The sequence below is a fragment of the Pogoniulus pusillus genome, chromosome 36 (assembly GCF_015220805.1).
Source record: "Pogoniulus pusillus isolate bPogPus1 chromosome 36, bPogPus1.pri, whole genome shotgun sequence".
NCBI lineage: Eukaryota > Metazoa > Chordata > Aves > Piciformes > Lybiidae > Pogoniulus > Pogoniulus pusillus.
The window spans coordinates 7657639-7669406 of NC_087299.1; the positions used below are offsets into that span (position 1 = coordinate 7657639).

General features: G+C 56.2%; 1 protein-coding gene across 1 annotated transcript; it reads left to right on the top strand.

The window, feature by feature from the left end:
- The first annotated feature begins 8941 nt into the window (after window positions 1–8941).
- On the top strand, window positions 8942–11181 carry RNF223 (ring finger protein 223). The gene is made up of 2 exons (XM_064171856.1): window positions 8942–9042; window positions 9368–11181. The coding sequence occupies exons 1-2, from the start codon at window positions 8991–8993 to the stop codon at window positions 10210–10212; spliced, it is 897 nt and encodes a 298-aa protein (XP_064027926.1). The 5' UTR covers window positions 8942–8990; the 3' UTR covers window positions 10213–11181.
- Window positions 11182–11768: the final 587 nt, after the last annotated feature.

Below are 11768 nucleotides of genomic sequence, written 5' to 3' on the forward strand. Positions count from 1 at the left end.
CACTCAATGGGCTCCTGTTTACCACCCTGCAGCCTTTACTTGTGTAGAGCTTCCAGGCCTGCTGGCTCTGAGGAATGCTCTGGGAGGAAGCTGGTGAGGAGCCTGGAGCACAGCCCTGAGAGGAGAGGCTGAGGGAGCTGGGGGGGTGCAGCCTGCAGCAGAGGAGGCTCAGGGCAGAGCTCATTGCTGCCTGCAGCTGCCTGCAGGGAGGCTGTAGCCAGGTGGGGTTGGGCTCTGCTGCCAGGCAGCCAGCAACAGAAGAAGGGGACACAGCCTGAAGCTGTGCCAGGGCAGGTTCAGGTTGGCTGTGAGGAGGAAGTTGTTGTCAGAGAGAGTGATTGGCATTGGAATGGGCTGCCCAGGGAGGTGGTGGAGTGGCTGTGCCTGGAGGTGTTGAAGCCAAGCCTGGCTGGGGCACTTAGTGCCATGGTCTGGTTGGTTGGGCAGGGCTGGGTGCTAGGTTGGGCTGGCTGAGCTTGGAGATCTCTTCCAACCTGCTTCATTCCCTGATTCTATACTAATCTCTGTGGCCTCCTCTGGCTTCACTCCCCCAGCTCTGTGTCCTGGTGCTGGAGACACCAGAACTGGAGGCAGTATTCAAGGTGGGGTCTCAGGAGAGCAAAGGGAAAGACTCACCTCTCTTGCCCTGCTGGCCACACTCCTCTTGCTGCAGCCCATCAGGCTCAGGGGTGTCTGATTTAGGCTGCTTCACACCCACTTCAAGCCACCACACCTGGCCTAAGCCACAGCTTTCTGTTTGCCTTGAAAGCAAGGTGCAGCTCCATGAACCCAGCAGAGATGTCTGAGGCAGCAGTGACCTTGCACACCTTGGAGTTTTGTTCTGGGTCCAAAGCAATTTGGCTCTTGAGCTTCTTGTGGTCTTTTAGCAGCTGCTCCCTTGGCTCTCTCCTGGCACAAAAAGGCTTTCTAAAGCCTTCCCAGGTGTAGGAGATAACAAATCAGAGCTGCAAACTCTACCCAGAACACAAAGAAACAGGTGCTGGGTAGTACCTGGAGTCATAGAATGCACTGGGTTGGGAGGGATCACCTACTGCAACCCCCCTGCAAGTCAGCAGGGACATTCCCAACTAGATCAGGTTGCTCAGAGCCTCATCAAGCCTGACCTTGAATATCTCCAAGGATGGAGCCTCCACCACCAACCTGGGCAGCCTAAGCTGGCATGGATGAGAGGAGAAAGACATCAGAGGCAGCTTTATTGCTCCTTGCATGATGGGTTTTGATCATTACTTTTTTCCCCCCACACCTATCTTCACCCTGGAGGAGAGAAGGATTCAAGGAGACCTTGGAGTGGTCTTCCACAGGACTCCAGGTGGGGTCTGACAAGGGTGAGAGGAAGTGGCCTAAAGGGGAGGATTAGGTTGGATGGAGAGGTTTAGATGGATATTAGAAGAAACCTCTTGGCTGAAAGGGTTCTCAAATGCTGCAACAGGCTACCCAAGGAGGTAACTGAATCTCCACCCCTGGAGGTGTTGCAGATCTGCAGAGTTGTGGTGCTGAAGGCCATGTGCAGGTCTGGAGCCCCCAGCACAAGCAGGACATGGAAGTGTTGGAGCCAGTGCAGAGGAGGCCACCAAGATGCTGAGAGGGCTGCAGCAGCTCTGCTCTGAGCACAGGCTGAGAGAGTTGGGGCTGTGCAGCCTGGAGAGGAGAAGGCTTGGAGGAGACCTTGGAGTGGCCTTGCAGGATCTGAAGGGGGTTAGAGAAGGGCTGGGGAGGGACTATTGACAAGGTCTGGTGATGACAGGAGGAGGAGGAATGGGTTTGAAGTGTCAGAGGGGAGACTGAAAGTGGATGTTAGGAAAGGGTTCTGTGCAGTGAGGGTGGTGAGAGACTGGCACAGGTTGAGGGTGGGGAGACATTGGCACAGGCTGCCCAGGGAGGTGTTCAGGACCAGGTTGGATGAGGCCAGGCCAAATCAAAATCAGTCCAAAAGAAGTGTTTTCAAGCTGCTGTTTGAAGACACTTCACCTGTCATAGAATCACTCAGGCAGGGTTGGAAGGGACCACAAGGAGCAGCCAGTTCCAACCTCCCCTGCCATGGGCAGGGACACCCTACCCTAGATCAGCCTGGCCACAGCCTCCTCCAGCCTGGCCTTAAACACCTCCAGGGATGAGGCTTCAACCACCTCCCTGGGCAATCCCTTCCAGGCTCTCACCACCCTCATGCTGAACAACTTCTTCCTCACATCCAGTCTGAATCTCCCCATTTCTAGGTCCTTTGAGACTACCTCTGAGAAGCACCTGAGGTGTGGAGGTGTAACAAGACCAAGGAAATCCCAGTGATAATAAAGCCTCTGCCTCTCCTCAGTGCCACTGCTCCTTTAAGGGCAAACACAACAGAACCTGCTCCCACAGCTGCTTGCTCCCAATGCTTTGGGATCCACCCAAGCCCTGCTGCAGCTCCTGACATGCTTAGTCTGTTCCTCCAAGCTGGAGATAAAAATAACAGCAAGCCTCCCACTCACTTTTGGCAGCCAAGCCCTGCTCGTCATCCTGCTGCGGTGCTGGGGCTCAGCACCTACCCACAGCATCCTCAGGGAGGGAGGAGTGTGTGGTGGGGCAGCCCAGTTTGCCCCAGGCTCTCAGCTCTTGGGTTTGGACTCAACCCATTGCATGCAACAGTCACCTTGAGGTCGATGAGAAACCAACCTGAGAAAGGCTGAAACTCTCTGCTGGTGCTGCAGCTCAGCCACCCTGGGCCTGGCAGGGCATAAAGGGGCTCAAAGTGTGCCTGTGTCTGACTTCAGAGGCTGGAGGGGGCACTTAGTGCCATGGTCTGGTTGATTGGCCAGGGCTGGGTGCTAGGTTGGGCTGGATGAGCTTGGAGCTCTCTTCCATCCTGCTTGATTCTCTGATCAGTGCTGCTGCCAGGGAAGAGGGTCTTAGCTAGACTGAAACACAGAACCCCAGCACTGGTTTGGCTGGACAAGCACTCTAAGATGATCAAATCCAACCATCAAGTCCAACCACTGACCTAAGCCCCCCATGGCTACCAATCCATGTCCTCAGGTGCCATTTCCATGCATCTTCTGAACACCTCCAGGGATGGGGACCCCAACCCCTCCCTGGGCAGCCTGTGCCAATGCCTGACCTCTCTTGCAGCAAAGAAACTCTTCCTCATGTCCACCCTAATCCTGCCCTGGTGCAACCTGAGGCCATTTCCTCTCATCCTGTTGGGATACCAACACCCACCTGGCTCCAGCCTCCTTTCAGGGAGTCCTAGAGAGCAATGAGGTCTCTCCTCAGCCTGCTTTTCTCCAGGCTAAACATTCCCAAGTCCCTCAGCTGCTCCTCACCAGCCCTGTTCTGCAGCCCCTTCCCACCAGACCAGACCCTTCCTTTGCTAACCAAAACCCAAAGACTTCTATCCCTCTGTGTGCTACTGAGCAGATCATCCCCCAGGACACTCCTGTAGCAGGGTTTGGCTGTGAGCTCAGTTCCCCCATGTGCTTCTGCAAGTGACTCAGGGAGAAAGGCCTTACAAAACCTCATTTCCATCCAATCAGCTGCTCTGCTGCTCTGTCACCTGTGGGCAGGCTCTGCCCCCAGCCCCACTGCTCCCTCCACAGCTGCATAAATAGATGAGGGAGTGCTCCCCATGGTGTGTTTTAGCAGAGAATCAGAGAATCACAGAATCAGCCAGGCTGGAAGAGAGCTCCAAGCTCAGCCAGCCCGACCTAGCACCCAGCCCTGCCCAACCAACCAGACCATGGCACTAAGTGCCCCAGCCAGGCTTGGCTGCAACATCTCCAGCCACAGCCACTCCACCACCTCCCTGGGCAGCCCATTCCAATGCCAATCACTCTCTCTGACAACATCCAGCCTCAACCTGCCCTGGCACAGCTTCAGGCTGTGTCCCCTTCTTCTGCTGCTGGCTGCCTGGCAGCAGAGCCCAACCCCACCTGGCTACAGCCTCCCTGCAGGCAACTGCAGGCAGCAATGAGCTCTGCCCTGAGCCTCCTCTGCTGCAGGCTGCACACCCCCAGCTCCCTCAGCCTCTCCTCACAGGGCTCTGCTCCAGGCCCCTCCCCAGCCTTGCTGCCCTTCTCCAAACACCTTCCAGCACCTCAGCATCTCTCTGCATTGGAGGAGCCCAGAACTGGACACAGCACTCAAGGTGTGTCCTGAGCAGTGCTGAGCACAGGGGCAGAGAGTGCTCCTGGGACAATCTGTCCCACTCTGGGACAGCCAAGGAGGTTTTCTCCTCTGTCTGGAGCAGAGGAGGCTCCCAGGTGACCTTCTTGTGGCCTGCCAGGAGCTGAAGGGGGCTACAAAAAATCTGGGGAGGGACTTTTTAGGCTGCCAGGGAGTGGCAGGAGTGGGGGGAATGGAGCAAAGCTGGAGGTGGGGAGAGTGAGGCTGGAGGTGAGGAGGAAGTTGTTGAGCAGGAGAGTGGTGAGAGGCTGGAATGGGTTGCCCAGGGAGGTGGTTGAGGCCCCATGGCTGGAGGTGTTTGAGGCCAGGCTGGCTGAGGCTGTGTGCAGCCTGCTCTAGGGTAGGGTGTCCCTGGCCATGGCAGGGGGGTTGGAACTGGTTGCTCCTTGTGGTCCCCTCCAACCCTGCCTGCTTCTACGACTCTGTGAAAGCAGAGAATTGGCAGGGCTGGAAAGGACCTCAAGGACCATCTGGTTCCAACCCTGCACTGCCACAGGCAGGGACACTTCGACCCCCAGCCCAGGCTGCTCAGTTCCCAGCGAGGCAGTGGAAGAGCTGTGGGAATTGAGCAGGAAGCAGGTGGCCTTTTCCACTTCAGGAGAGGTGAAGAAATAACCATTTCTCCCAGCTGGCTTCCCCAGGGCAGGCTCAGGCTCCTTATCAGGAGCATTCCAGCCTGCCCTGTTTGTCACAGGAACCGGCCGGAGCGGGAGCGCGCTCGGAGCAGAGGGAGTGATTCAGTGGTGATGGGGAAAGGCAGGTGGAGCAGGTAAAGTCACCTCCAGACAGGAAGGTATAAAAGATACTTCAATTACAGCAGCAGGGCCACTTGGACACAGGCAGCTGGTGGAGGTTACTCGTCCTGCCGTGCTTGGAAACCGCTCAGGAAGCTACCAGGGGAGCTGGAAGAGCAGAAAGCAGCTTGCAAATACTAAAAGACTCTGAGCTTAAGGCTGTCCTCTGGAGAGAAGACTCTTCAGGGGTGGAAATCAAGAGGCCAGAACATGCTTTTCTCCTTCTAAACCTCACTTTGGACAGGTATTTATAGACTTTGATACCCTGTGCACTTCTCGCCTTGCTGCGTGTCCGGTTGCTCCCAGTTAAAGCTACCATCAGGGAACAACTCTCTTCACTGTTGTCTTCCCTTTGGCCTGGTTTTGTGGTGTGGAAAGAGGTTTTCACTTGTAGGAAGTGCTCAGCTGCTTAGTTTTAAACCTGGAGTCTGTCTCCACTGGATGGTTTTCAGTTCCTGATAGTCCTGAAGCTTCTGGGGAGAGCTGGGATAGGGAGGGGGAAAGTTGAGGGGGTCTGAGCGTGGAGGTCTGAACAGCTGAAGAGGTTTTCTTGCCTTAAACCTAAAAAGAAAGGACCAAAAAAAACCCCAACCCCAAACTTCATCTGATGTTGTGGAGGTTCCATGCTGCAGCTCTTCACCAAGACTCTCCAGCTGTAGTCTGGCTCCTGCCAGGAGAAAGCTTAGTCCCTGCCCTAGCTGCTGCCTGAACCCAGTTCAATTTCCTGAGCTCCAGCACTATGGCAACAGAACAAAAGGCACAAGAAGCAGGCACAGGCTGACCTGTGTGAATTGAAAAGTCAGGCCCATGCCTCAACTCTGTGCTCTGCTCCTTGTGGCTTGGCATTGTCTGCTCAAGGTGCCACGTAAGAGAGACTGGAGAGGGACGTTTTGCAAGGGCTTGGAGTGATGCTCAGAGGGCTGGAGCTGCTCTGCTGTGAGGAGAGACTGAGGCAGTTGGGGCTGTGCAGTCTGGAGAGGAGAAGGCTCCAAGGTGACCTTATTGTGGCCTTTCAGGGACTGAAGGGGGCTACAAGAAAGCTGGGGAGGGACTTTTTAGGCTCTCAGGGAGTGACAGGACAGGGGGGAATGGAACAAGGCTGGAAATGGGGAGATTCAGACTGGGTGTTAGGAAGAAGTTATTCAGCATGAGGGTGGTGAGAGCCTGCAAGAGTTTGCCCAGGGAGGTTGTGGAAGCCTCATCCCTGGAGGTATCACAGTATCATCAGGGTTGGAGGTGTTTAAGGCCAGGCTGGATGAGGCTGTGGGCAGCCTGATCTAGTGTGAGGTGTCCCTGGGCATGGCAGGGGGGTTGGAACTGGCTGCTCCTTGTGGTCCCTTCCAGCCCTGGCTGATTCTATGATAGGATGAGGAGCAATGGATTGAAGCTTGATGAGGGCAGGTTGAGACTGGAGATGAGGAGGAAATTCTTTCCAAGGAGGGTGGGGAGACACTGGCACAGGTTGAAGGTGGTGAGACACTGGCACAGGTTGAGGGTGGGGAGACACTGGCACAGGTTGCCCAGGGAGGATGTGGCTGCTCCCTCCCTAGAGGTGCTCAAGGCCAGGCTGGATGAATCCCTCAGCAACCTGGCCTGGTGAGAGGTTGGCCCTGCCCATGGCAAGGGGTTGGAACTGGCTGATATTGGGGGGGGTCCCTTCCAACCCAACCCATTCTGTGATAACTCCAAGACCAGGTAAAACTAAGCAGACTAAGAAAGCAGCCACAGAGCCACAGTCAACAGGGTGTGTGTGGGGGGGGGGGGGGGAAAGTAGGTGAAAAAGTTCTGTCTTGAGATAAAAGCCACTCTTGTGAGTAAACATCCTCGAGTTTACTACCAAGATCCTGCTGCTGATATTGCTGTTGTGTCCCAAGCCTGTAAAAACCCAAACAGCAAAGCTTTTACACCTTGGGTTATGAACTCACCTCTGATTGCATAAGCAAAGGCTCTCTCCTCCTGGGGTTACCTCCTGCCACTAACAAACACTCCCAGCACCTGTGGAAAAAAAAAACCCTTTGTGTAGAGGATGGAATTCTGCAACAGAGCAGTCTTAGCTAACCCCAAACCCCCTCACCCAGCTAAACAGAGGCTTCCCAAGTGCCAACTTGGGCTTGCGTTTGGAATCCAGCAGCATCCACCAGATTGGGCTCAAAGGTGCAGGGTGGTCTGCAGGCAGGGAGGGGAAAACACATTGGAAGAAGCATTGCAGCTTGCTGAAGGGTGAAGAGAGTCTGAGTGAAAATGTGACCTGAGGAGAGGCTTCACAGAAAGGTCTTCTTTTAGAGCAAGAGGAGAAAGGGAGGGGGGGAAAGGTTGTTGAAGTTGGTTTCAGCTCTGGCAATGGTAGCTGTGGTGGGAGAGGGGAGAACACTTCTCTCTTTATAATGGAGATGTTTTGCTGCAAGTGAGGTCTTCCTGATGCCTTATATCAGCCTTCAATGTGAGGTCTTCCTGATGCCTTATATCAGCCTTCAATGTGAGGTCTTCCTGATGCCTTATATCAGCCTTCAATGTGAGATCTTCCTGATGCCTTATATCAGCCTTCAATGTGAGGTCTTCCTGATGCCTTATATCAGCCTTCAATGTGAGGTCTTCCTGATGCCTTATATCAGCCTTCAATGTGAGGTCTTCCTGATGCCTTGAATCAGCTTTCAATGTGAGGTCTTCCTGATGCCTTATATCAGCCTTCAATGTGAGATCTTCCTGATGCCTTATATCAGCTTTTCAATGAGTGAAGTCTTCCTGATGCCTTAAATCAGCCTTTCCTGCTGAGCAGCTGAGGGAGGTGGCCTGACAGCAGTGGGTACAGGGAGGTGTTAGGGTCTGGTTGGGCTCCAAGAGCTCAAGGTCTTGATTCTGTGACTCTGTGGAGGCTCCTCCAACCCATGCTGGTGAGGCACTGCTGGGTTGAGTGCAGACCTATAATTACAGCAGCAATCTCATCGTTTCTGGCTTGTCATGGTTAAATCTCCCAGCCCAAGGAATCAAGCTGAGCTAGTTCAGTGACACAGACCCAGAACAATGTTCCCCAGGCACACAGCACCAGGGCTGGGAAGTTCCTCCAGCTTGATGCCTCCTTTCAGGGAAAGGCATTGCACAGCCAAGAACTCCTGCACTTGAGCACCAGAAGGTAGGAGGAGCTGCTTGGCCAGCCTGGGATAACTGGGATTTGAGAGACTACTGAGCTTGCTGAGGAGGCTGCAGTGAGTTGTAAGCCAGTTTGCTGGAACTGGGGTGTGAGCTGCTCAGCTGAAGGCTCCTGCTTGCACAGCAGAGCAGAGCTGCTGCAGCAGGGCTTGGGCTGTGCTGGCACTCCTCCAGGGCTGGGGACAGGGCAGGAGTGTGTTTCCCTAGGGAAATGAGGACAACAAGGAAACAGTGGAGAATTCCCCTTGTTCTAGTAGCAAGGCCATTTCCTCAACAGAGCTTTTCTTGCTGTGTCACAGTGACATGAGATGCTTCTGGTGCTGCTTGGGGGCTGAGGATGGAGGGACCCCTGCGAGGTGTTTCCTCACCTCCTTTGGATTCTCCTGTGACAGACACTCACAGAATGGTTTGGGTTGGAAGGGACCTCAAAGCTCATCCAGTTCCAACCTCCCTGCCCTAAGCAGGGACACCTCCCACCAGCCCAGGCTGCTCAGTGCCTCACTCAACCTGGCCTTGGACACCTCCAAGGAGAGAGCATCCACAGCCTGCCTGGGCAGCCTGCGCCAGTGTCTGCTCACCCTCACTCCAAAGAATTTCCTCCCACTCTCCAGTCTGAATCTTCCCTCCTCCAGCTTCCACGAGGATCTCACCGTGCACACAGGCAGGCAGCACTGTTGGCTGGTGCCTCACCTGCTGCCAGGCTGCAGGACCATGCTTTGAGGCACAGCAAAGAGACTTTTCACCCCCCCACACTGCCACCAGCCACAACTCAACAGTGTTATCTGTCTCTTAGGCCACGCTCATGCTGCCACCATAATATCTGAGTGCCTCCCAGACTCATAGGCTGCCCTAGGGAGGTCCCTGCTGGACCTCATGGAGTCTTCTGCTCTCCTCCCTGCTCAGGTGTCGGGGAGCACCAGCTGGGGTAGGTTGTTGCTGTGTTTGCTCTGCCAGAGGGGGGTCAAAGCTGCCCCCATCTCTCACGCCGTGGTGGTTCTGGTGGAAAGGCTTTGGCTGGATGGTGGAGCTCTGCTGGTTGCTTGCTTCTTGACAGGTTGTTGGACTTCACCTCTGGTACGCAGCTTCCAGCAGGCTACCTGAGTCACTCTCACCTCTAGCAGGGCTCTGTTCCAGGCTCAGGATGCAGTGGAAGTCATCCACCTTGCACTTCATTCCTGTCAAAGCACAGGGCTGGTGATGGGTGTCCTGGGGTGGTCTGAAACCAAGGCTGTGCTGTTCTTCTCTCCTAGAGTCTCCCAGGGCTCTGTTTCTCTCCTCGGGCAGCGTCATGTCCTGCTTCACCCACCTGTGGCACTCCAGCACGCCAGACTCTCCCACCAGCCCCGAGCCTGCCTCCCCGGGTGACATCCCCATCCCCATCAGCCCCATCGTTGTCACCTCGCCGGGGGATGGCAGGAGGAAGGCCAAGTCCCCGGTGGACAAGCCAGGCTCTCCAAGCCCAGCCTCTCCGAAGCCAACCTCCCCCGTGGAGTGCTCCATCTGCTTCAACACCTACGACAACACCTTCAAGACCCCCAAGCTGCTGCAGTGCTCCCACGTGTTCTGCCTGGAGTGCGTGGCCCGCCTGAGCACCGGGCTGCCCCCCAACCAGCCCGAGGACCAGCTGCCCTGCCCCTTCTGCAGGCAGCTCACCAGCATCCCTCAGGAAGGGGCCCCGGCGCTCAAGACCAGCAAGGAGCTCCTGGCCACGCTGCCTCCCGAGCTGCAGCAGGAGAAGGTGCTGTGGATGGAAGGCACCAAGCTGTGCTGCCGCCAGTCCTCCGAGGACCCCGAGAACCCTGACTCCTGCATCTCCATCGACGTGGCCATGAGCAAGCCCGAGAGTGCCGAAGCTCCTCCCGCGGGGCTGGCCGGGAGGCTGTCCCGCTGCGACGTGTGCGACGACTGGAAGCGCATCCTCCTCCTCTCTGCCCTCATCATCATCCTCTTCTGCATCATCCTCTGGCCAGTCCAGTGCGCCCTCAAGACGGGCAACCTCCGCTGCTTCAGCAGGACTGTGGCCATGAGCAGGCCTGAGTACCTCTCCCCGAAGCCCACCACGGCGCCGCCTGCCACGCAGCCTCCCTTCCAGTAGCGGCGCAGCAGCTCCCCGCGGCAAGCTGCGGAGGCAGGGACGGGACCTGCTGCCCCGACGGCAGCCCTCGGTTTGCTGGCAGAGCCCCTGGGCCCCTCCCCACGCTCTGCTCTTCGGCAGATGAGTTCACCTCCGGGAGCCCTGCTCCAGGACTCGCCTGCCAAGCTGCCTCCGGGCCAGGGATGCTCCAAGGAGCCTTCTGCCGAACTCTCCGTGGAAAGCAAAGCTCTGAAGGCCAAAGGCAGGTTTCCAGGGCTGGTCAGCAGGCGGCAGTGGGTGCAGGGCCCCTGAGGGCCGTAGGGAGCAAAGGGTTCGTTCCGCAAACAGGCAGCATCTCCATGGCTGTTCTTAGGAGGAGCTGGGAGCGGGAGGGGACAGGCATGGCAGAGCTGCAGGAGCAGGCGGAAATGATCCTCCCTGCACAGGCTTGGACCCAACCCATCCTGTTAGTGCCTCCTGGAGGGCTCAGTGCTGCCGCCTGCTGGCCAGCCGCGGACCTGGCCTTGCTGCCCACCGCCTGAGCTGCGCTCCCATCCTGAGGAGCCCTGGAACAGAAGACAGCAGCCACTCTACTGCGGGTTTTTTCCGTAAGAAGATGCTTGACCTCCTCACATCCCTACCCAGACAACGACTCTGAGCACAGGGTGGGGTCTGTGAGGCGCAACTAACACCACACCACAGCTCAGCAAACTTCAACTCCTGCTCCTCGCAGGCAGAAGCAGAGAAGCTCCATCCTCTGGCAGCTTGACCCCCTCCTCATCTTAAGGTGTGTCAGTATTAAGACACAGGCCAGTTGCTTACACTCCCTTTATATTTGATGCAGTGATCTTCTGACAGTGATTTGCAGAAGCCTTTGTGATGAAGGCAACCTCCAATTCAATGTTTTCTACTCAAGCACGTGGATGTTGGACAGTGTTGTATGCAAGGACCATACCTGTATGGATTAAATTATGTTTTGTACAATGCAAAGTGTCCCTTTCTAGCAGTTGCTCCATGTTTGCCTCCTCCCTTGCAGCTGGAAGTGGATGCTTCACAGTCCTGACTTCCTGGATCCTGCATGCCTGGATCACGGTAGGTAGAGGCAGGTGCCACACCTGACCTGCCATGTGGGGAGAGGCTGGCAGAGCAGCTGGGCTTGGAGAGGAGAAGGCTGAGGGGAGACCTTCTCACCATAGACCAGGACATCAAGCCCTGTGAGGAGAGGCTGAGGGAGCTGGGGGTGTGCAGCCTGCAGCAGAGGAGGCTCAGGGCAGAGCTCATTGCTGTCTGCAGCTGACTGCAGGGAGGCTGTAGCCAGGTGGGGTTGGGCTCTGCTGCCAGGCAGCCAGCAACAGAAGAAGGGGACACAGCCTCAAGCTGTGCCAGGGCAGGTCTAGGCTGGATGTTGTTAGGAAGTTGTTGTCAGAGAGAGTGATTGGCATTGGAATGGGCTGCCCTGGGAGGTGTTGCAGCCAAGCCTGGCTGGGGCACTTAGTGCCATGGTCTGGTTGGTTGGGCAGGGCTGAGTGCTAGGTTGGACTGAATGATCCTGGAGGTCTCTTCCAACCTGGCTGCTT